General features: G+C 43.3%; 2 protein-coding genes across 2 annotated transcripts in view; both read right to left on the bottom strand.

The window, feature by feature from the left end:
* Positions 1–1,038: 1,038 nt before the first annotated feature.
* Positions 1,039–21,829, bottom strand: LOC310788744 (WD repeat-containing protein 76-like; the record flags this gene model as incomplete). The annotated part of the gene is made up of 15 exons (XM_083650303.1): positions 1,039–1,282; positions 1,554–1,607; positions 1,713–1,877; positions 2,064–2,162; positions 2,368–2,483; positions 4,095–4,256; positions 4,418–4,571; positions 6,429–6,469; positions 9,166–9,264; positions 11,681–11,755; positions 11,859–12,005; positions 13,415–13,538; positions 15,571–15,641; positions 20,721–20,849; positions 21,800–21,829. 15 exons carry the CDS (start codon positions 21,827–21,829, stop codon positions 1,039–1,041), a joined length of 1,710 nt encoding a protein of 569 aa, XP_083506429.1.
* Positions 21,830–24,384: 2,555 nt separating this feature from the next.
* Positions 24,385–26,359, bottom strand: part of LOC310789426 (ras-specific guanine nucleotide-releasing factor 1-like) — a gene marked incomplete at both ends in the record, with an annotated part of 39,836 nt that continues 37,861 nt past the window's right edge. Inside the window, 4 exons of the mRNA XM_083651069.1 lie at positions 24,385–24,477; positions 25,472–25,540; positions 25,735–25,852; positions 26,070–26,149. Coding sequence (XP_083507195.1) covers positions 24,385–24,477; positions 25,472–25,540; positions 25,735–25,852; positions 26,070–26,149 — 360 coding nt within the window. The remainder of the gene's footprint in view (positions 24,478–25,471; positions 25,541–25,734; positions 25,853–26,069; positions 26,150–26,359) is intronic.

The following is a 26,359-nucleotide window of genomic DNA, read 5'->3' as shown; positions in this document are numbered from 1 at the left end:
CCTTATCTGGCTGTTCGAGGTTTGATTTTAAATATGGATTCACACAAAATCAATGTGACCCAGACCTGTTCATTCTTATATTTATATCAAGAAATAAAGATTCAATCAGAACCAAATGTTGGATCAAGTCACATTTGTCAGTTTGTTTTTTGTGTAGAATTTGTTCACCCCAATTTTCTCAGGTAGTTCTGGAAACGCACATTATGTTTATGTTACAATACTGCCATCTAAAGTTGACAATGACACTACCATGGAAATTCACAAAACTGATCAGGGCTTTTTAGCCTCAGTAACCACCAGAAACCACTTATAACATTAACGGTATAAAAAGTTTTTATTTTGTTCAAAAAACATAACTTGCTTCACATAACAAAAGTTAATAATTAAACAGGATTCTCAAACTTGCATGCATTTCCCTGCTCCTCACAACAACACAGGGGGGGGCTTTACTTTAGTTATTGTTTGGCTTCTTCAGAAACATGTAAAATTTAGAGATGGAATGCACACAAAAACATGCAACACAAAGAACTTTTCAACGGTGCAATAAGGCGCCTGCCTATTCATTCCCTGCAGCCATTAAAGATGCACCAAGCCTTAAGGATCTGCAGAGGAACCGCTAACAAAGATGCACCAAGCCTGAAGGATCTGCAGAGGAACCGCTAACAAACCTACCTTATCAACTCTACACCCTGATGAACTGTAGCACTCAGAGAAGACCAGTGTCACAATGCATGTGTTTAGCTGTGACTAGGGGAAGGAAAGCTTAGTGTTCTACAGTATTGCATTACTTTTAACAGCGATAGCTATTCAGATTTTTAGTATTTTATTTTGATTTTTTTTTTATATTCATGCTGAAGGAGTAGAATTTATTTGACATGAATGTTTTAGAAGGATGTCACTATTGTGATCTGATACTGTAATACTGTTGTATCAGGGGCTCTTATAGAGATTGCAATCCAGAAGCGAGAACAAGGAAGAGAAAATATAATCCCTCCTGAGTGTAACTGGCTGTTCTTCATGCAGGTTTTGGTCCTCAGCTCAGTCGGTGAAGACATGCAGGCGTCCTGCGCTGTTGCCTGCCAGCAAAGCGTTCCTCGTGGGGTGGAAGGCTGTGACGGACAGCACGGACGGACAGTGCTGCTCGTCTCTGAAGGTGTGCTGCACCGGGCCGCTTTCGTGGAACACGTCCACCCTGTGAGGCCACTTCACACTCCCCACCACAAAGCAGTCCTCTCGTTTAGGGTCCCACACGGCGGACAGGCTGTAGCTCAGCATGCCATGTCTGAAAATGAAGACGTTAACAGAACAGAACAGTTTGAAGCAGGTTGCAGTATGTCTCAAAATATATTTCTGAGAATTTTCAGAGAAATATTCGTTTTTAATTGGGGTGTTTTGAGAAGGGCAGTATGTAGTCCTACATACATAATGCATTCGGATTTTGTGACACACGTCCATAAGCAGTAATCATCAACGTCCTGCCTCTACAGAATCACGTGACCAGCTAAGATAATGATGTTCCCACTGCGAGGCTATGTTCAGGTGAGTGGATGTACCTGATGGAGGTCAGCAAAGGAGCTGTGGTGGTCATTGCTGAGGTGTCATATATCCTATGGAAGAAGTACAGTACATGCAGGTTAAATGTAGAGTCTGTAATTCCAAAAGGAACGTAGTGCAGCAGCAGTGCAAAGTGCTTGAAGCTGTGTCCGCCTCACCTGATGGTGTCGTCCTTACAGGAGGTGAGCACTCTGTTGCCTGTACGAGGGGAGAAATAAGCGCTGCATATGCGCCGTTGATATGGATGCGAGTGGCCGTGCAGCTGGGAGACCGCCTGACTCCTGGTCTTCTTCAGACAGCGGCTATCGTAAATACTCACGACCCTGCAGAGGAGAAAACTTGTTTTGACTATTTATAGACTGGACAGACGAACTGGCTACAAGCAGGGTACAATTGAATTGGCTACAATTGAATTGAATTGGCTACAATTGAACAACTTTGGAAAACAAAGGATGAAAGTGATGACTGCTCTGGAGAAAAGATCAATGAATCAAAGATAGGAGTCATACGTGCTCTCTGCCACTGCAAAGTACTGCTTGTGTAGAGGATGGACGCTAACACAGCGAAGGCTCTTGCGGTCGAGGGTGTGCAGGGACTCATGGGAGTTGCTGCAGAGAAATGAAAAACATTAGATGCAGCTTTGCACCCGTCTGAAACACACTGTGCATGTTTCTTCTCACCATGTCGTTTATGATTCATAAGAGAGCAGCGTTCTTCATGCTTACCGACGTTCAACATGATGAAGAGAGGTGGCTGCATTTTTTTTTAAACAATAAATACAACAGGTTAAGAAGATGGTGGTATGTTACCCACCCCGGGGTGCGCCTATCCACAATGGCAACGTCTCCATACAAATGCCCGACAACTAGTGTCATACAGTCATGTGACAGGAAGTCAAAGGTTTTAAGGCCATCTTCAATGTCATACACCTGGTAGGACGTAGAAAAGGATTCAGATCAGCTGGTCAAGTAGGGATATCTTAAAACTGGAGTGAGTTTACAATACAAGCAGGGATTTACACAGACTTTATAAAACAGCATGACATGACATGACATGAACACATTTAATTACCACAAGGAAAGGCTGTATCTGAAGACGCTGCAAAACTGAAGACTGAATACCTAGATTTTTTAAACATCTCCACTGATTTTCAACAATTTATAATTGTGTTGCCGCCAAGCAGTAATTAGTAAGTCCATAATATTTCAAGAAAATTAACAGGCAGTGAAATTGAAATACTGATGTGCTGTATCATCTATGCCCTGAAAACTTCAATAAACAGAAATGTGAAAAAAATATATATATTTCAAGAAAATGGAGAGAGCATTTTTCATTGCCTTTAATTTAAAAGGTATTAGCCCAAACAGTACTTACTGGCCTTTAACACATTCACTGCCAGCCTTTTTTTTTTTACTGTAGGTAGGTTCTGCCAGAGGGTTTTTTTGAGGATTCTGGCTCATTTTACAAGAGCCGAGGATTATTTTCTGCTTGGACTTTGTGAACACAAAGTTCACAAAAGTACTAATAGAATGTGTGCTTTCTCTGTCTAAAAGAGTTAGTTTGTAGAGTTAGTAGTTATGTAGATATTAGCCGTTGAGTACAGCAGGGTTTCAGCGTCTGAGAGTGAAAGCTGAGATAATCGCAGTTTTGTGAAATTCAATCAAACAGGCAGAACAGTCACTTTAACCATTTATTTTTGGCATCAGTGAGAGATCAGACATCTAAACAATATAGTTCTGAACGCCCTGTACTTCAAACTCCTCCCTCCGTGGGCGTGTCTGGTGGCTTTCAGCCTGCGTTTGTCACAAGCGAGTGTTCTGCTGCTGCTGCGAGTTTGAGCAGCCTCCCTCCCTGGCAGCGAGTGTGGATAGGGCTCACTTGTTTCTTGGGTTTGAGAGCTTTGATGAAGCTTTGTGCGATTCTAGGCTTTATGCTGCGTGTTTCAAAGTGTGTTTTCCACCCAGTCTATTTTTGGAATCCCCCACCGCCAGCTCCCAGCGCGATAATGCGCGAAAGTGAAAGCGTTTTCGGCAATCCATTTTACAGTAGAGAATGGTTTCCTCGTGCGTTACCCTACAGTTTTGGCTCTGCTTTTCCTAGTGTGGAGAGCACTGTCGCCACTTAGTGGGTCCGTGGAATGGGTTGTACACGTTCGCTGACTCCAATATTTTTATAGGAGACGCGGGGAGCGTTGATCCACGTCCCACCGTCAATTTTTTTTTTTTTTTTTAAGCCGAGATAACTCGTCATTGGCAGTGAACCGTTGGATTCTGTAAGCCGAGATAACTCGTCAATGGCAGTGAACGTGTTAAGTTAAAAGGTATTAGCCTAAACAGTACTTACTGGCCTTCAAGTTAAAAGGTATTACCCCAAACAGTACTTATTGGCTGAAATGATGTTCATTGCCAAGCAATATCAGCAAATAACACATTTTGGCATCAAGTTGTGGAACCCTTTTTCTAGGAAATGTCTAGATAGATTACCTCTGAGGAAATAAATACAAATCAATGAAACAATACATTTTGTGGAACAAAACTTACATCGTCAAAGACGGCCTTCTCTATGTCCATGCAGCGTAGAGATCCGTCATAGCTGAGGCTCAGCAGGTGGGTAGGATGAGTCCTGGAGAACGCCATGCAGCTAACTGGACGAGTGTGGGGCTCAAAAAGCAGCATGGCGCCACCACCACCCCAACCCCAACCACCTTTTTTTAACCTTTTCTTTAAAGAGTAAATCATAAATAAATCAAGTTGTAGTTTTTTGTTTAGCTTGAATAAGATTCAGCCCATCCAAAGCCACACATTCTAAAAAGATGGTGCTCATAATACTAGCAAATAGTTATGATCAAAGCAAAGAAACTCACCAAGTTCCAGAGTCCTACATGGCCAAGGTTGTCCCCTGCAGCCACGAGCAGACTGCTAGTGCAGGGGTGGAAGGCAGCAGAGACAACGGGTCCTGTAACCACTTTGGCCACTTGATTCTCAGTGATCCTCATGGTCTTGAGGGCAGAGTGATACCTACATCAAGACAACTACAGTGATCCTCATGGTCTTGAGGGCAGAGTGATACCTACATCAAGACAACTACAGTTATCCTCATGGTCTTAAGAGCAGAGTGATACCTACATCAAGACAACCACAGTGATCCTCATGGTCTTAAGAGCAGAGTGATACCTACATCAAGACAACTACAGTTATCCTCATGGTCTTGAGGGCAGAGCGATACCTACATCAAGACAACTACAGTTATCCTCATGGTCTTAAGAGCAGAGTGATACCTACATCAAGACAACCACAGTGATCCTCATGGTCTTAAGAGCAGAGTGATACCTACATCAAGACAACCACAGTGATCCTCATGGTCTTAAGAGCAGAGTGATACCTACATCAAGACAACTACAGTGATCCTCATGGTCTTAAGAGCAGAGTGATACCTACATCAAGACAACTACAGTTATCCTCATGGTCTTAAGAGCAGAGTGATACCTACATCAAGACAACTACAGTTATCCTCATGGTCTTAAGAGCAGAGTGATACCTACATCAAGACAACTACAGTTATCCTCATGGTCTTAAGAGCAGAGTGATACCTACATCAAGACAACTACAGTGATCCTCATGGTCTTGAGGGCAGAGTGATACCTACATCAAGACAACTACAGTTATCCTCATGGTCTTAAGAGCAGAGTGATACCTACATCAAGACAACAGTTATCCTCATGGTCTTAAGGGCAGAGTGATACCTACATCAAGACAACCACAGTGATCCTCATGGTCTTAAGAGCAGAGTGATACCTACATCAAGACAACAGTTATCCTCATGGTCTTAAGAGCAGAGTGATACCTACATCAAGACAACAGTTATCCTCATGGTCTTAAGGGCAGAGTGATACCTACATCAAGACAACCACAGTGATCCTCATGGTCTTAAGAGCAGAGTGATACCTACATCAAGACAACAACAGTGATCCTCATGGTCTTAAGAGCAGAGTGATACCTACATCAAGACAACAGTTATCCTCATGGTCTTAAGGGCAGAGTGATACCTACATCAAGACAACCACAGTGATCCTCATGGTCTTAAGAGCAGAGTGATACCTACATCAAGACAACTACAGTGATCCTCATGGTCTTAAGAGCAGAGTGAATACTACATCAAGACAACTACAGTGATCCTCATGGTCTTAAGAGCAGAGTGATACCTACATCAAGACAACAACAGTTATCCTCATGGTCTTAAGAGCAGAGTGATACCTACATCAAGACAACTACAGTGATCCTCATGGTCTTAAGAGCAGAGTGATACCTACATCAAGACAACCACAGTGATCCTCATGGTCTTGAGGGCAGAGTGATACCTACATCAAGACAACTACAGTGATCCTCATGGTCTTAAGAGCAGAGTGATACCTACATCAAGACAACAACAGTGATCCTCATGGTCTTAAGAGCAGAGCGATACCTACATCAAGACAACAACAGTTATCCTCATGGTCTTAAGAGCAGAGCGATACCTACATCAAGACAACAACAGTGATCCTTGTGGTCTTAAGAGCAGAGCGATACCTACATCAAGACAATAGTTATCCTCGTGGTCTTGAGGGCAGAGTGATACCTACATCAAGACAACAACAGTGATCCTCATGGTCTTAAGAGCAGAGTGATACCTACATCAAGACAACTACAGTTATCCTCATGGTCTTAAGAGCAGAGCGATACCTACATCAAGACAACAACAGTTATCCTCGTGGTCTTAAGGGGCAGAGCGATACCTACATCAAGACAACTACAGCCCATATTTTTTATCTCTCTCTACCAAGAATGGAGTGACCAAAAGATGCAACTGTTTTGCCGAAGAAATCTTAGAAAACTTACTCTTTCAGGTCAGGCTGCATCTTTTCTGCTTTTGTGGAGTTCTGTGAAAAGAATTGACAGCATTTCAAGATTGAGCGAATAGACCAGGAGACGACTGTAACAAAGTTGGAAGGTTAGGTTTTCACCCATCTGTCCGTTTGCTATCAAGATTGAACATGGATTGACCAAGGCTTAAATTTCAGGGCTGTGATGAACATAAAATGCATGAAATCAATGATCTCTGCGAGCTGTGTGTTCAAAAACCCTGACAAATAAAAAGATGAAAGTTACAACATCAGCACAAGTGACAGTAGAAGGCAAAGTCCCACCTCAGAGCAGAGCTTAGGCAGCTGTGGAGGGAGGCAACTGCCCTCTTCCATGTTCACTGGAACCATGGGCAGAGGCCCAGGAGGCTTCTTAAGCAGCTGAGACTCATGTGAAGGAGGAAGAGCAAAATAAGAAGGAGCAAAGAAAGAGACAGACAGACAGACAGACAGACAGACAGACAGACAGAGACAGACAGACCTTGGGAATGGAGCAAACAGATAATCTATCATTTCTGTCCAACAATCCCAAACTGAATTTATATTGTTCATTTAATAATGGGTCAATTCTACGGGCGTTCCGGGTAGTGTAGCGGTGGATTCCCTGCCTATCAACACGAGAGTCGCAGGTTCGCACCTCCGTGTTACCTCCGGCTTGGTCGGGCGTCCATACAGGCATGATTGGTTGTGTCTGCGGGTGGGAAGCCAGATTGAGGGTACAGTATGTGTCCTGGTTGCTGCACTAGCGCCTCCTCTGGTCAGTCAGGGCACCTGTTTGGGGCGGAAGGGAACTGGTGGGAATAGACGGGTTTCTTGTATACAAACATTAGTGGGTGCGTGCGCGCGCAGGGACAGAGGATGACGAGAAACGCATCGAGCTGATCGCCCATTGGTTCAACACAGGTGCATCACAAACCCACAGTGAAGTGTAGAAACTTCAATTTAATATCTATTCCAAGTTGTCACTCCATATTTTACATAAATACCACCTGTAATGCCTACATTAACAATAAAATAAGTAATTTGAAGGGCTGGGACATTTGAGCAGTTTGTGTGGGTGGCGCTAATGCATGTTTTAATTTGTTTACAAACCGCTGTTAAACAGAACTGTAGAAGAAGAAAAGCAGCAGTGAGTGTGCTGCGGAGGTGTTTGACTTGTTGACGCCTCGCCTGACTGCGCTCGGCTGCTCGGCAGGCGAGGCGGCAGTCAACTCAAACGAGTGTGTGGAGCGTACAGTCTAATGTGTGGAGCGGCTTTCTACCCCGGTGATGCGCGCGCATCTATGTGATGACGTTGCACAGAAACACGTCTATAGCGTGATCCTCCGACTGCCGGTGAAGCTCCCCGCTGTCAGGTGAAAAGAAGCGTTGGCCAAGTACAATTGGGGAGAAAAATGGGGGGAAATAAAAAAATAAAAATAAAGAATAATGGGTCAATTGTTCACGTTTTCATACCTTTGCGTTTAATGAGGGGGGAACATTATTGGTGCCTATGAACATAAAGCCAGTCAGTCACTTACATGTTTCTGAGTCAAGACTCGTTGAGGTTTAAGACGACGTGCTGCTTTCAAGACTCGGTGAGGTTTAAGACGACGTGCTGCTTTCATTTGGAGCCGTAAAGACTTGCGACGAGGCAGCACTTCTTTCACAGCATCCTTTGACCTGTAGAAAGTAGTGTTACAGTAGAGTGTTACAGTGTTACAGTAGAGTGTTACAGTGTTACAGTAGAGTGTGACAGTGTTACAGTAAAGTGTTACAGTAGAGTGTTAGTGTTACAGTAGAGTGTTACAGTGTTACAGCAGAGTGTTACAGTGACATCAAGAAAGACAAGGAGTCTTTTCAGTTCAAGTAAAAAAAACTGTCTGGAAAAAATAAACTAATGTGGGACAGAACATAGTTAACTACACTATGGATGTTGGGTGAGATAAATGTGTGGCTATGTTTTTGTGTTCACACTTCATATTGTTTGGTAGGCAGCATGCAGTGCAAGCTTTCACACACAGCCAGTTTGAACTCCTACACATTTGCTTTCTTGCTTGGTGATGCCATGCTGATCACCTGTGTGTGAGTAGGCTGTGTGCATGACAAGGCAACTATGGCTGTGTATGGTGGTCCAAAGTAAATCCTGAACTATTTCAGAAAACCATTGCTGAATTCAATACAACGTTCTCATCAGTCAGTAGCCAGTAGTTCATCAGTTTTACCTCATGAGACCACGCTGTGACGGCTTCGGCCGTACTGACCACTTCAGATCCTCAGTCGCCTTTTGACAAGGAAAAGCAATGATTACCCCCGTTGTAGACTCTAGGCCCCCCTCACACTCACACACAATCTTTGTCGGACTGTGTTGTTGTTGACGTTAGCGGACTCCATTGCTAAGCTAACGTTAGCTTTTGTCAGTGTCGTCAGGTCAGCAAGTCTTGGCTGTGAAAGTCGCCAGATGTCAAACTAAATGAATGTCTGCAAAACTGTTTACAGTTTTCAGATGTGTGTGACAGCATGTGTAAAATCAAATCAGCATCTATTTATTTTCCAGTGAAGTGTCCCTTTAAGGGGTGTTTTGAAAGAGGGTGAGGCGGTAGATGGTATTGGTATTGTCTACATATTTGATTAAATATTTGAGGATTAAACAAACTCTGGATTTGTGGAATGATGATGATGATGATAACAATAATAATAATAATTAAATCATCCCATGCTCCATGTCTATCTACCTGGAATATGTTGATGGAAGACAGGAAGGCTTGATTCTGCCTGATGTTCTCCAGTCGCTCCAGTTCATATGCAGACAGAGGCATTTGTCCATATTTATTCTGTAGTAAACAAACAGAAGATTCAGAACTGAGAAAACTAACTGACCTTTCTTTGACATGTACACATGGACACCATATATATATAAGGATATAGGATAACCAGATCATCTGCGTACATCAGGTGGTTTATAATGGTATCACCAACCATGCAGCCTGTTCTGCAGCTGTTTAGCTGGTTGGATAACTCGTCCATGTAAATATTATAGAGAAAGGGAGATAAAATGCTCCCCTGTTTTACTCCATTGCACACATTGAATGGAGCAGATGTAGAGTCACATACATTGACTGGTGTGAATACCAAAAAAACAGGATTCTTACAAGAGATGTGGGAACCCCTCTGCTTTGCAATTTATGAAATAATTTTCCATGGTTTACACGATCAAAGGCCTTAGAGGCATCAATAAAACACAAACATTGTGGAGTTATGTCTGTTATACAAATCTAAAATCTCTTTTAAAGCAAAAATACACATATCTGTGCCATGTTTGGGTTTGAAACCAAATTGATTGTCAGCGGTCAGGACAAACTGTTCCAGCCTGTTCAGTATAGTCCTCTCTAAGACCTTGGATAAGATACTGGCCAGGGGCCGGTTGCACCAACTGGTCTTACACTGGTCTTAAGCTAAGTTGGTCGTAACTTTACGACCTAACAGCTACGCCGGTTGCACCAAGACGACTTAAGCCTTATTTTCACTAAGACCAGGCGTAACTCCTACGCCTCGTCAGGAGGAGGCGTAGCAGAGATCTCCGCGGAGACCTTTTTGACCGTCATCGTCGTAACACCGCCAGTTCGCCGTCTTTGAAAGCACGACGTTAGATTATAACTAACTAGTTGTGTGGCTTAGCCTTCCCAAATGTTGCCGTTACTTTTTTAGAATGTAATACATAGAATTGGGAACGTTACATTCAATTTCATTCAGACTCCCTGACACTAATCGCCGCCGCCATTTCCCCCCGGGGCTTCCACAGGAGGAGGGGGGTGGGAGGAGGGAGGGTGTAGTGACGCACATACAGTAGTGGGTGACGGCGCGAGGCACATGTGGGCCAATCAGAGGGCATTCCCCGACAATTCACATGAACGCGCATTGCTACGACCAGCGTAGTTAAGACCAGAGTAAGCCGTGTTGGTGCAACAGGCGTAAATCCACTCTAAAGACTGGTCTTAACTAAGACCGACGTAGGAGTTACGACCAGGCATAGTTAAGACCAGTTGGTGCAACCGGCCCCAGGGCTATAGGCCGGTAGTTGTCCGAACTGTTGATTTGACCAGATTTATCTTTAATGATAGGCTTTAATAGAACAGATAAAATAGAGTCAGGTAAAATACCATGAACTAAAAATCCTGTAAAACAGATGCCGATTAGGGGACAGAGTTTTCTGCTCGCAAATTTTAAGTGCTCCGCAGATATCTTATCCATACCACTTTATTGTTTTTTAGCATCATAATTGCATCATGGATTTCTTGTGGGGAAACGATCACATCTTCTTTAGTATCAATGTTGCCCACTGTGAAGGTGTTGCTTTTGACACAGTTGAACAGCTCATAATAATGTTTCCTCCATAACTGAGAAATTTCCTCTGGGCCGCTGACACCATCCATATTGGTTGGTAGGGAGGTTTTACAATTATTCATTTGTTTAATTTCTTTCCAGAAGTCATTAGGACTATTGTTTTGTAGCTTCCTTGCAAGAGAATCAGATCTCATTGTATCTTCATTCCTCTTAATGAAGCGTAGAGCATATTTAAAACTTGCATTTGCTTGTTTCTTATAATCAAATAAGGGGCCATATTTATGTCTGCCTGACTCAACCCATACTTTGAAAGCCCTTCTAGCCTCAGCATGAAGCTCTTCCACATAATCATTCCAGCCTGGCTTGGCTTTGTGTGGTCTGGTCTTATACAGAGGCCTACATGCGACAAGGAGGGATTTCACAATATTATCACACAGGGAGCACAGTTCAATACCATGTTGGGGGCTCTTACAGTTAATATCACAACATGCAATGGCATATTTTGGTAATTAGAACGACAATGCCTTGCTACTTCTTTAATGAGCATGGTAAATTGTGCAGGGTTGTAGTCTCCCCCTACACGTTCGTGCTGCCCAGACCCTGGAGGTTTTTAAATCGCTCTTAAAAACCCACCTGTTCTCCCTGGCTTTCCCCCCTACTTAGCCATCGTTAGGTCCCTGGCATTTATCGTTTTATTGCTTTTATTGTCTTATCTTTTTGATTTTAATTGTCATCATATATGCACTTTGTATTATGTTGCTCTCAATTAGTATTTTTGCACTTTACTTATTTACATCTGTGCACTTTACTCCCCGCCTGTGAAGCACTTTGGTTCGGCTGCCGCTGTATGTAAATGTGCTATATAAATAAAGTTGACTTGACTTGACTTGACAACGTACACCTTACCTCCTTTTTGACCTTGCTCTTCTTCTGGCTCTTTTCTTCATCACTTGGTTGAACTTGCACCTCCAAAGTTGCCCTCTAAGAAGCAATGAAAACAGTCACTAACCCAAAGACAGAAACAGAAATGTCAATGAATGCTGCTTTGATGTAAACTATGTGAATTGTCTCTGGCGTCTGTCACCTTCCTCTTCTTCTTGGCACCATTGTCTTCCTCTCTGTAGGAGTAGTGTATTAGGCGGTCAGGTGCCAGGACCCCGTTCTTCTGTCGAGCTGACCGGCGGACAGCTCTCTCTGTCCCGGGCTCCTCAGGACCAGGGGGGGTTACTTCCTACAAGTGTGTGATGTCCAGAAAGTTATGGAATCAAGAGTAACGTTGAAGGCCTCCCAGACATTGTGTGATTCAGATGAACTTTCATAAATTAATAAAAAAAAAAATCTTTAATGAATCCTTTTTTTTTTTTTTTAACAAACATAGTATCATTTAAAAGTGATAGGTTAAATTTCCAGTAACCACGCCCCCTAGGATGTTCAGCTGTAAGCATTTGAATTGTTATAATAGCATGATGAGATCTTAAGCTTAATCTCAGACATTTTTCTACACACACACGTCAGGCAGACACACACGTCAGGCAGACAGCCACACACACGTCAGGCAGACACACACGTCACGCAGACACACACGTCAGGCAGACACACACGTCAGGCAGACACACACACGTCAGGCAGACACACACACACACGTCAGGCAGACACACACACACACGTCAGGCAGACACACACACACACGTCAGGCAGACACACAGGTCAGGCAGACACACACGTCAGGCAGACACACACACACACGTCAGGCAGACACACACGTCAGGCAGACACACACACGTCAGGCAGACACACACACACACGTCAGGCAGACACACACGTCAGGCAGACACACACACACACGTCAGGCAGACACACACGTCAGACAGCCACACACACGTCAGGCAGACACACACGTCAGGCAGACAGCCACACACACGTCAGGCAGACACACACGTCAGGCAGACACACACACACACGTCAGGCAGACACACACGTCAGACAGCCACACACACGTCAGGCAGACACACACACACACGTCAGGCAGACAGCCACACACACGTCAGGCAGACACACACGTCAGGCAGACACACACGTCAGGCAGACACACACACACACGTCAGGCAGACAGCCACACACACGTCAGGCAGACACACACGTCAGGCAGACACACACACACACGTCAGGCAGACACACACGTCAGGCAGACACACACGTCAGGCAGACACACACGTCAGGCAGACACACACACACACGTCAGGCAGACAGCCACACACACGTCAGGTAGACACACACGTCAGGCAGACAGCCACACACACGTCAGGCAGACACACACGTCAGGCAGACACACACGTCAGGCAGACACACACACACACGTCAGGCAGACAGCCACACACACGTCAGGCAGACACACACGTCAGGCAGACACACACACACACGTCAGGCAGACAGCCACACACACGTCAGGCAGACACACACGTCAGGCAGACACACACGTCAGGCAGACACACACACACACGTCAGGCAGACAGCCACACACACGTCAGGCAGACACACACGTCAGGCAGACACACACACACGTCAGGCAGACACACACGTCAGGCAGACACACACACACACGTCAGGCAGACACACACGTCAGACAGCCATGTGACTCACAGCCAGACACTGTCGCAGCACGCAGGTCTGTTTTAGCTTCCCACTGCCTCCAAACTTCTTCATGTCTCTGCAGAAGTTACAGACTCCACAGTCTGCTTTCATACAGGCCTCACAGCTTTTACACCTGCCAAAGAGAGACAGAGAACAGAAGTTACAGACTCCACAGTCTGCTTTCATACAGGCCTCACAGCTTTTACACCTGCCAAAGAGAGACAGAGAACAGAAGTTACAGACTCCACAGTCTGCTTTCATACAGGCCTCACAGCTTTTACACCTGCCAAAGAGAGACAGAGAAGAGAAACAAGGAAAACAGAGTGTGAGTAATAATACCCCCCCCCCTATAAAGTTCTATAAAGCTGCATCAATCCCACTAGAAACAGACAAAATTCAGGGAGCTAGGTGTTTTTACCTTCAAAATAAAAGCATTAATTACTGGAAACAGAACCGTCGGCTCACTAGGGGGTAAAAATTGAGGGGGAGAGCTATTATTTGATTTAATTACCATTATTGTGAAGGTTCTATCCAGCAGTTTCAGTTTTATTCTGGCTGACTTGACTCTTCTGAATATTCAGATTTTCCTTTTATTCTTAGTTTTCCCACTTCCTCTCCTCACCTAGTTCACTTCCTTTACCTCACTTCTTCCCATAGCTTTACTCCTCACTGATTAGTTATTGTGTTCCCCTGTTGGCTCCCTCACTGATTGTCCCCATTAATGAAGACAGGAAAGGTAGAACAATGAAAGGAATAGGCTATAGCTTATAGAGAGCCCCAGGGAGGACGTATTTTTGTAGGCTGAATGCGGAAGTCCCGAACTTCCTGGTTCTTCACTGTTTCTGTCGATGGGATTTTTGAATGGGTTTTTGGCGTGATGCTTCAAATAATGTCTGTGGGCAACGCAAGTTTAATCAAACGCGAACCAAGGATCAGCGGGATAATCTTCACACATGAGGACCACTTTCATGAGTTTTGAAGCGTAACTGTGAGCCCTAGAGGTAAAAAGCTTGTGCTAAGCTAATCCAGAACTACACACAGTGTCGCATAGGCGTCCACGCATTGATTGTGATTGAAGGCGCGAGAGAAAGAATTTCCGCGTTCACTCGTGATGACGTATAATATCCGCGTCGACACTAGTCTCATTTAGCCGTTTGCTAGCTAGCCGCCCTTTTAACGGCACATAAAAGCTTCAAAACTCATAAAAGTGGTCTTCATGTGTGAAGATAATGTTACTAAACACTGGTTCGCGTTTGATTAAGCCAGCGTTGCCCAGAGAGATTATTAGAAGCATCGCGCCAAAAACCCATTCAAAACTCCCATAGGCGAAAATTGTGAAGAACCAGGGCTGTTAGCATCGATGATTTCCGGACTCGTTACTGGGGCTCTCTATTAAGGATTCGTTTCTCAATATGCCTTTTATTAGGCCTATATATTTATGTATTTATATCAAGCATTTTATTTTTAATATTTCTTCTTATTGTAGATCATAATTAGGCCTACAACTTTCACCTAATCATTTTTACTTTGATAGGCTATGGCATCAGCATGTGTTGTCTATTGGGCTAATTTTAAGAATGGCTTTAAATCTGTTTTTGCAAATTAACTATTCATATAGACAGGAAATAAATAAATAAATACCGGTAAATAAATAAATAAATAACGTAAATGACCATTCGGATTCATTCTACGCAAGCTTTTATAGATGAGACCCCTTGTCCTCATGACTCCACCCGGCATTCCACTTGTCAAGGCTTGAAAGAGTAACAGTAAGCCACACTGGTCAGTTTTGTTCAATCATCAGAGTTCTCACGCCTTCTTAAACATCACATTCAACGACATTTCAAACTTTCCAGGCCCAATTCCCTCAAATTCAAGGACCACACGGCATCGTTTGAGATCAGGGTTCATTACAACACGGCATCGTTTGAGATCAGGGTTCATTACAACACGGCATCGTTTGAGATCAGGGTTCATTACTGTTACGTCTATTTTCAAAACACTTTCAAGGCCTTGCTTCCACTCCCTCAAATTCACAAACGTTCAAGGACCCATGGGACCCCTGAAGAAGAAGAATACATTTAATTTATACTAGTGCTTTTCTAAATACTCAAGATGCTTTACCTACCACACACACACACACACACAGAGAGAGCTGGTGTTACCTGACTCGGCGTGTCCTGAGCAGAGACATGGAGCAGGCAGGTTTCTGAAGCCGGGGGAGCTCAGGTGGAGGCTGATAGGGTGGAGGGTGATACCATGAGGAGAAGAAGAGTGAAACAACAAATGACAATTATTTTGGTGTCTATTTTATCGTTTTTCATAAAGCTACTAGAACGACCGCACCGCAGATATATGCCTCCGCCAGCAAGTGAGCAGTCGACATCCATGTCTGTCCAGACTTTGACGTTTGAGCCAAATGTGAAGACACTCCGTCAAGGCATTACTAAGATATCACGTTAACTAGCTTGAAAATGGTGTTCGTGAGGTCACAGTGACCTTGAACTTACACCAACAAAATCTAGTCAGTTCATCCAGGAGTCCAAGTGGACGTTTGAGTCAAATGTGACAAAATTCGGTCAAGGCGTTCCTGAGATATCGAGTTAACGAACATCGGACGGACGTATGGACGGACGTACGTCCATAAGGACGGACAACCCGAAAACCATAATGTCTCCGGCAATATTCCATGAGACTGATGTCGTACAGCCAGGGAGTACACACAGACAGCCAGTCAGCCACTCTGCCAACTAGCTAGTAGCTACCAGTGTTGCCAGGTGGGAAATGTTGAATTATCGTACCTGAGGGTCAAAATTTTCGTTTTTGGAGGGAAATTATTGTACGCGAGCAGCGGCTTCTTCTTCTCATGGCTTTCCGGCAGACTTGCGTCTTTCACCACATATTATAGCCACTTTATAGCCTCAGCCAGGAAGGATTTATGACATCACTGATGACATCACAATTGCTGGAGTGACATCACTGATGACATCACAATTGCTGGAGTGACATCACTGATGACATCACAATCCCTGATTTATGACATCACTGATGATGTCACAGACACAGCCCACAAAATCGTGACTAACCAGCCTAACCCTAACCGCCCGCCCACTTCTGTTTGTTTCTCTGTCCCACTGTGATTGTCCCACTGTGATGTCATAAATCCCACTGTGACATCATCCGTCATGTCATAAATCCCACTGTATACACGAATCCCACGGCCAATTTGTGTAGGCTGCCATCTAGTGGGGACGCCATTACTGCGGGGGTAGGTCCCCGCAGCTAGACTGTAGCCCCCAGTTACTGATGAAGGTACGACCTTATTATGGATGGGGATAGTAATTATTCAAATTGTAAATAGCGGAAAAAATACCACTTAACGAGCCGCATTTCAAGTAACGTTATTGTGTAAACATGGGGGCTATAGTCTAGTAGGGCTGGCACGGATCACGGATAATCCGTGACCCGTACGGATCAGCCCCCACGGTTCGGAACGCGGTTCGGAAAGTCAATGGTCCGCGGAACCCCCCCCCCCCCCCCCCTTTCGTTTCATTTAACGTTTAACGTTAGTGTATGCGAACGCCCAGCGCAGCCAGACACAGACAGGCATAATCATGGCAAGCACAAGTGAGCTTCCTCATCCCTTGTCGCTGCTGTAAAGTATGTCTGAAGGCTGTGGCTAGTGGCTACTAAAGTAAAGACAGCGTCACACAAACTTATTTCAACACCTCTGAAAAAGCACAGGAATGCGATCAGCGTGTTGCGGGCTGCACAAGATATTAACGAGAGCCACAACACACACACACACGCGCACATGTTTCACAAACACATTATCACCGGACGGTGAAATGTTGCCTTAGGACACATAACAACAAAACAACACGTGGGGCCACTGAGTAGCTTAACGTAGCATCAACGTTATATTTCCAGACTGACCTGCGGTCTGGTCTGTAGGTCTGTACCCGTGTCATGTGACTGGTGCAAGCAACAGCCACGAAGTTAGGCATAGCAGTGCCACCTAAAACAGGAAGTTGGGTCGTTCTGCCTTCAGAGTAAAAGCATACATTGTGTCACTTATGAGAAAAAAAAAAAATTTGAGCTGTGCAGGGCAACAAATGTTTAGAGAATTATAAAAGTATTAAAAAAATCTAATCGAAAATCTAATTTTGAGAGAAAAAATCTGATATATATATTTTTTTGCTGATCCGAAAAATCCGTGATCCGTGGGTCAAAATCCGTCACGCGATCCGATCCGTGGGTTTTCTGATCCGTGCCAGCCCTATAGTCTAGTGTAAACTGGGGGCTACAGTCTAGCTGCGGGGACCTACCCCCGCACTAATGGCGTCCCCACTAGATGGCAGCCTACACAAATTGGCCGTGGGATTCGTGTATATGTTACGTACGAGCCTAGGAATTGAGCGCACACTATCCCTAGTTGCTTAAATATACTGTATATAAACTAAAACCCAAATGGAAGAACTGTAGTGTGTTAGAGGGTAAGCCTACACAAAGAAGAATACTGTCACAGAGGACTAAAGAGAGGATTTACCATCTAAAGAAACCAGAAAATGTCACATCTCTGAGAAGCTGGAATCAGAGAATTAGGACATTCTTCCTTAAAAAAATCGCTCAAAACGATTAATAGATGATCAAAATAGACAATTAATGTAATGTTTGGCAATGAATGAGGAATTGACTAATCATTGAAGCTCTTTATCAGTCTTTATAAAATGTATTTTTGTGTATTTTCAAAATACAAAATACGTATTTGTATTTCAAATACATTTTTGAGACCAGTATTTTGTATTTGTATCTTGATACATTTTTTGAGCAAGTATTTGTAATTTGTATCAAAATACTTTTTGATGTATTTTCGCCCATCTCTGCAAACGAGCTCGCCTGTGTGATTTTGGGGCCGAGCTCTTCTTGCTTTGTTCAGCAGCTCAAGAGTCACGGTGAACCCAGACATATCTGAGGCCTTTCAACTGACCAGGAGGGCTACGCCCTAAACAGCCAATCCCTGACAGAGACGAGGTCAGCGGGCAGCAGAGCAAGGGTCAACTGGAAAACACTGAGCGACGTGAAGGATGATGTCATAACCACTGATGATGTCATGTCCCGCCCCACAATCATCAAGTGATGTCATACCCACTGATGATGATGTGGAGACATGGCATGAATTGACATCAGTTTAGTCACAACCTAGAAAAAGTGTGCCCATGGTGCATCGTCTCCAGAGTTTTCACCCTAGGAATTGAGCGCGCACAGTGCACAAGATTTCTAGTTATGAAATGCGATTTCTTAAATGACCATGAAAAGTTATGTACGGTTCAACACTTGTTTGCTCCTTCAAAGTCGCTCTCTAAGAAGGAATGAAAACAGTATCCAATGAAATACCAAAACAGAAATTTGGTGATACCTACTGCTTATTCACCTTATTCACCACGCCCACTTTTTCTCTCTTCCGCGTTCAACACAAACGTATTTGTTCTTCCGGTTCAGCGCTAGTTGCCTTCTGTGGCTACTAGTTACCGTAAATTCCGGACTATAAGCCGCGGCTTTTTTCCCGTTTTTTGGCCCCTGCTGCTTATATAACGGTGCGTCTTATCTATGGATTTTTTCAGAAAAAAAAAAAAAAATACAAATAAAATCTCTCTTTTTTAGCACTCTTTCTAACTATAAATCCACTTCTGTTTTAATTTCCTCTCTTGCCCTCTTTTCACCACACCGCGGACACTGTGTGCACTGTAAAAATAAACAACGGTGGTGTTGTGTTATGTTGTTTTGTTGAAATGTTACGGTAATACGGTAAATGGGAGCTTCCTCAAACAGCCATCTCTTTCCCGACAATCCCCTCTGTGCGTGACCACTTACATATGGTAATTACGGTAAGCAAACGGCCACTCGGCCATCAACTCCCTCCCCCGACTACCAGGAGAAAATCACAAACTTCGGCGAATTCACACAAAGGAAGATCAAGGAATATTCACAACAAGACGAGCAGTAGAAGCAACACTCTCACTTACCATGGGGAAGGTACGCAGAAATTCACACGACGCAGCTTTCAAGTTGAAAGCAGTCAATCTCGCATTAAAAGAGGGAAACAGAGCAGCCGCGCGTAACCTGGGCATCGATGAGTCAATGGTGAGGCGTTGGACGGTGCAGCAGGAGGAACTGTCTCAGCACGGAATATTATAGGAGTGTGAAAACATCCACAATCACCAACGGGTTCCAAAACGCTGGACTGCTGCGGGATGAAGAGGATGACGCCGCCCCAGCTGGCGCTGAGGGCCGTCAGAGGCTTCAGAGGCTGTTCGATGCCGACAGTGATGAAGAGGAGTTCGTTGGTTTTGAGTGACAATGAAGGAGAGAGGAGAGTGGTTGACGAAGCCACCCTGAACCTGTTCGTTTCCGACACTGAAGATGAGGACTTTGGTGGTTTCAGTACGCAGGAAGAAGAGGAAGACGAGGATTAGTGACTTGACTTCTCTGGTTACAGGTTTGCTGCACATATAGCCTATTGTTGTGTGATTTTGTCTGGGGATTAGTGACCTGACTTTTGTTTTGTTTTGTTGAAATGTTAATAAATGGGAGCTTCCCCAAACAGCCATCTCTTTCCGACATTCCTCTCTGTGCACGAACCCTTTCATATGGTAATTAAACATCAAAACACCCGCGGCTTATAGACCGGTGCGGCTTATAGAAGAAAAAAATAGTCAATTTTGGTCCCGCGGCTTATAGACCGGTGCGTCTTATAGTCCGGAATTTACGGTAGTTATGTTATATGGCAGTAAAATGCCACTGAATGACCAAATTGATATAACTTTTAACCATTTCGAGTAACACTGTTTCCATACGGATCACCAGCGTTAGTTTGTTGTTTATAACGTGGCTATTCATAACGTTTTCTATCTCGGATGCGTTATTTCGAATCGCACATAGGTTACGCCTGGCACAACCTATGTGGGTTTCAGGACGAAACAGTAACGTCATCTTTAGATCACAATATTCCTGGAATGCAAGTTTAACTAAACAGTTACATATCCTCTGCATTCTACATAAAATTAAGATATTATGGGTTGTTTTATTTTGTATGTTACATACGTATTGGCCAAGATATGTTACTTTATGGGGGAGTAATTCTGCCAGTTTAGATGCGGAGTGTGCGCAGCCATCTTGCCTGCGGAGTTTTTGGCAATTCAAAACGGAAATACTATTACAAAATGACGTAATGCGGAAGCGTCCATGTGTGGGCAAAGAATAAGGTGAATAGAGTGTATGTGAACTATGTGTGAAGTGTCTGTGGCCTCCTCACCTTTGTCTTCTTGACAGCATTGTCTTCATTGACGAAGCGTTTAGGTGCCAGGACCCCGTTCTTCTGTCGAGCTGACTGGCGAACAGCTCTCTCTGTCCCGGGCTCCTCAGGCCCAGGGGGGGTTACTTCCTGTAAGGGTTGAGATGTCCAGTAAAGTCAGTGGTTCTCAAAGTGGGGTCCAGGGACCCCAGGGGTCATTGAGGCGGTTCCAGGGGATCCCCAGCAAAAAGGGGGGTCATTTATTTTCACTATAATTCCATCCATACGTAACACAATGAAAATAATGTATGACTGTTTGGCCATGGGTTTCATACACACACACTCTGTAACATCTAAAAGCAAACATTTTATCAGATGGAGGACGGTGGTCTAATTTTGTGTTTTTTATTGTGTTAGGTTTGTGAACCACTGTAGCCTACTAGCTACATGTACCAGAGCAATATAGATAGAAGCGTCGCGACATCTCCATTCACTCCAATGGACCAGTTTTTTTTACTCTCAAGAGTTCCAGGAAGTAAGGTCCTGGATTAAGCAGCACTGTCGAGTTGCAGCAAAATAGACAGTTTGTGTTGGACTCTGAAAGGGTTTCCCCCCTTGAATCAAATTGTACATTATCAGCTTTATTTTAGCATGCGAAAGTAGCGCGAGACCCATTCCTGGCTGGCTGTTCATTGGCTAATGAGTCTGGCATTTTGGTCCTCCGCTGACGCCACTCACTCTCTAGAGAAGACACTAGTGCCTACTAGCTACATGTACAGTGGTTCTCTTGGTAGCACTCAACGCTACCTGCTAACAGCTTGATGTAACGTTAGGTTAAATTACGCTCCAACGGGAGGCCCTATCTATGCTACAGCCCTTCCGCCGCTTTCAGGACTGTTGTCACTTCGCTCCTGTCCTGAAAGAGGCTACCGATAGCCCAGAAAAGTTATGTCTACCATGTGGCATCCTACCAAACACATTGTATAACGTTAGCTAGCACGACAAGCTTTCACCTAGATGAAGTCAGCTCTTTTAATTAAAGTCGTCAACATTATTTAGCTATAATTAACAACAAAAATGCACTAATTCGATAAGCACACCTGTAATTTCGCCACGGCTCCGTGTTCCATAACTTCTGTCGCTATGCTAACACCGACGTGATGCTGGACTGGAGCCTCCACACGAAACAAACTGCAACACGACAACAAGAGAGACAGAGAAACTCCGGGAATTGCGGGGAAATCAATGGGGCGCGCGAGGTGGGCGTTCCAATGCTGTAGAACGTCGATCAATTTGATTGGCATCCCATCTCTCTCTTTCTTTGCAACATCGCCATCTTCTGGCTATTTTGCGTAGTGCACCATATTATTCGAAAATTGCCAGCATTATCAGCTCAGAACCTCTTTATTATGTAATTACATTTGTCTCAACATTGAAACATTGTGCTGTTATTTTTTTTAATTGCTACATCTCCAAAAACCAATGACCATAAGGCTGACTTGGCTTTACACGGTGAAACTTTCAGGCAACTATTATAGGTTTAGTTGCAGGTTGCAAATTGCATGAAACAATTTTCATGCAACTTGACATTTACACAAAGCAATTAAAAAATAATCAAGTCTCGTGCAACACGGTAGTTTGTTTCACTAAAACAAGCTAGCTAGATGGGTAATGTTTCATCTGTCATATTCTTGTTCTTATTGTTTTCCCCTTTCTCTCTCTTGCAGTAGATTACTGTATCAAGTGGGGAGTGTCATTCATTCATTGTTGCATCTTTGTATCTTATTTTGTATCATTTTCTAGCTTGACATCATATCAATTCAGACGTATTGTATCAGGTTTTCTTCTGCCACTGGTTAAGTTTCACCATGTAAAGCCAGCCTAAGGTTTTAAGTAAAGCACAAAACGGTTTGCATTTCTCTACATTTTGAAATTAAAGACACGCTTTCCCCCTGAGAAAGAATAGATTTATTAACAAGAGGTAATCAGGAAAGAATACAGTTTTATACAAAACTGGAAACTACTCAAGCTGTTGAAATAGACTGAAAGATAATTCTCATACCACTGGGTATTGCTCACTGCAAACATGATGTGTCTGTTTATAGGGTATAGCCTATATGTGCATGGGTGGGATTGAAGATACACTTCTAGATATAGATTTGATTTGAACACGTGAAAGTGGTACATGCCTGCAACTTAAGCCTTAGATATTTTTTCCTATAAAGCTTGTAAAAAATACATATAAATATTCAAAGAATAAGCACAATATTACTACTGTATAGTCCTGCTAAAAGATAGGAATAGACAGGAAACAGTATGTGTTACACTTTTCAACATTTGTGTTATATTATCATACACAGAAAAGGTATTAGAGTTGAACGATCATAACACATTTCAAGGGATGCCGGTATGTTTTAACACATTACACATTAGGAAATGCATCAGACTGCCTGTACAAAATGTTGTACACAGCAAATATTTCTGTGTCATTGGCAAATTGTAGAACAAAATAGTTTACATACTTTTGTGATATATTTATTTATATATACTAATCCATTTCATGATTAAGGCAAAAAACCATAATGCACTGGCCAAGGAGGATTAACCATAAAAACAATGCTCTCACTGTCTGAGTGTAAAGAAGGTGGGAGTTTCACTTCCTGATGTGGCTGAATATTGTTACATCTGCTACATAGGTCGCCCAGTACTTATATACATCATGTTGCCCACCAGGAAGAAAAGGAGACAAGCAAAGCATTAAAACCCATTACTCTGAACTCAAAAGGAAAGTGTCCCCAACTCAATCAGAAATCAACAGGTCACCTTGTGTCAGTTTGACTCGGACACTTCTTTCTCTTTGCGTGAGGTCTCTCTCTGTCTGTCTTTGAGTGGCTACATAAAAGATCACAAAACATATGATGCAACTTTCTGGCCATCATAGCGGTCCCACTTTTCACTGCACACGCTGCATCGTGCTGACCGCTCTCCCCCTGATCGTCTGTCCCTCCGCCGATGAGAGGAATTATTTGGAAAATTTCAAATTTGACAATTTTTACAAGTACGTAATGAATCATCTGGCAACCAGTGGATTAGTTAGGCAATATACAGCATAAGCCTTGTAGTAAAAATATTTAGTTGTACCTTTTGAGATCTTAAATTGAGGAAGAATATGTAGCGGCTGCAGTACCAATGTGGAATATTTGGATGAGACTTGTCTCCCTTGACTCTAACATCTTGGTAGAAAGGTGGAACCTGATCATCATGCGTCAAACTACATTATGTGACCATCATCTGAGACTCCCACTGTACTCCACCTTCCTGACAGGAGTAAATATCTTGTCAACATAGCATACTGTGTACTCTGTTTATTCTGTGGTTGAAAACAACTTCATCATAAGATGACTTTGAAGACAATAACTAACATATAAATACTCTGTAACTCTATACAGTAAATAAAACCTCTCTGGGCTTCTACTCAATCTCTAATATTACGATTATACACAACGAGTCCATTGGGGAGCACACACTGGAAGGGAACGGCCTAATGTGTCTAATACAAATAGTCGTTTATTTACACTGTGATAAATAGTTCCTGTACACTCCATGTGGTTGAAGGGGAGAGAGAGAGAGAGAGAGAGAGAGAGAGAGAGAGAGAGAGAGAGAGAGAGAGAGAGACAGATCCTCTTCATGATGAAGTTTTGGGCTCAATTCTCAGAGACGCTTCATAGAGACTCTCCTCATCCAGCACTGAGCTGCTGTCCAGCAAGTACTGTGCTGCCTAATCAAAGAGGAACACAGACACAACACTTAGTTCATTTCAATATTAGAGCTCTACATTTACAATGGATGTGTTGAATGTGTGTGTGAATGCCTGAACTGAACACCTGCTTCTAGTCAATACTGAATATTTTGCGCATGGTTGGTAAGTCCGCCAAATACTGCCCACTTTAGAAGGAAAGCAACCTGGCTGTGTTTCTGTTTCTATTCTATTCTATTCTATTCTATTCTGAACCAAAAAGGTTAGTCCCATGTCCCACTTTCACTTCAGATATCGGACAATAATGAGTACTGATGAGTTCCATACTTTTACTGAACAATATAGACTTACAGTACACCTTTACGCTAACGGAACAAAGACATTTGAAATACTCCTTTTGGTAAATGGCCTGCATTTATATAGCGCTTTTATCCAAAGCGCTTTACAATCAGTAGGTAGTCTACATTCACCCATTCATACACCGCCACGCAGGGTGCCTACACACCATCGGGAGCAAGGAGGGTTAAGTGTCTTGCCCAGGGACACAACGACAGCAGCTGGGAGGGAGCGGGGATCGAACCGCCAACCCTTGCGTCATTGGCCGACCCGCTCTACCTCCTGAGCTAAAGCCGCCCCCCTTTTTCTAGATCTAACATCCACACAAACAGAGAATCAAGGTACCATGCTTTAACTCGAGACATTTCCATTATGCTTGTTAGTACTGTATCAGATTTTACCATCAGGTACATTTCATTTCACCTTGACAACATAAACATTCTAAATGGACCCTGTTGCGGTGTTTGCTAATAAAATAAACAGGAAATAAACTAGGGTCCAAAGTGTTCCCTAATTCCTGTTCCCTAATTCCTGTTCCCTATACTAGCACCCTATTTTGTAGCTGGTCCTAACCTGATAATATCAGAGTATCATTCTTGGAAATTATATGAGATGGCTTCCTGGAACAGTATCAACTGTCTAACAAAAGAACAATAGACAAAAAAAAGAATCATCTCACCTTTGGCTGATAATCGATCTTGTAAGCCGTTTGCTGAAACTGGCGTATCTCTCTGATTATGTGAGATATCTGGGGGGGAAATGGAAGTCACATCAAACGTATATGATTTTTATATGAACATATCAACTGGATTCTATCTTTAATAAAACAAGGATTTCATACACACAAATGCAGTAAAAGAGCAATAGGATTGTTGAGATCCAACAAAAGTGAGGAGCAACAAACACTGTGATACCAACATACTGAGCGAGTAGCACATTTACCATTCTCATCTTGGAGAAGTTGACCAGGTTGTCCTCTGTGTAGTTGGGTGTCCCCTCCTCTATGAAGGCCAGGTCAGTCAAGTACATTCCCAGATATGGGACGCATGGAGGGTCACAGCTGAGGGACACCAGGCAGGTCAGAGGAAGACCATAATTATACTGTATACTCTCACACACTTACATAAGGAGGTAGACACACACACACAAACACACACACACACACACACACACACACACACACACACACACACACAACCATACGAACAGCTTGCAACAACTTTCATGCATGTGTGAGCACTCACAAGAAAGTGGAAGTGAAACCCTTGAAAACTTACTTCTTCAGAGCCTCTCTGAGGTTTTTGAATCTTCCCTCAGATGATACTAGCTTCTGTAGCTTGTCAATCACTGTCTTGGTCTAACAAAGGGATGAAAGCAAAAACATTATTGCCAGCGGTCAATTTGTTCAAACTTAACGAGAGAAGTGGAAAGGTGATAAAGCATTATTTACCAAAAAATAAAGAAAGAAAATCCACAAATTAATGGCAATATCGAGTCAAGAAGTGTCTTGACCTTCCCTTTCACTCTTACTGCCAACAAAAATACAGCATCACAAGGCTAATCTAGA

This window comes from Poromitra crassiceps (assembly GCF_964638095.1).
Source record: "Poromitra crassiceps genome assembly, chromosome: 14".
Taxonomy (NCBI): Eukaryota; Metazoa; Chordata; class Actinopteri; order Beryciformes; family Melamphaidae; genus Poromitra; species Poromitra crassiceps.
This window is presented reverse-complemented; position numbering and strand designations above follow the sequence as displayed.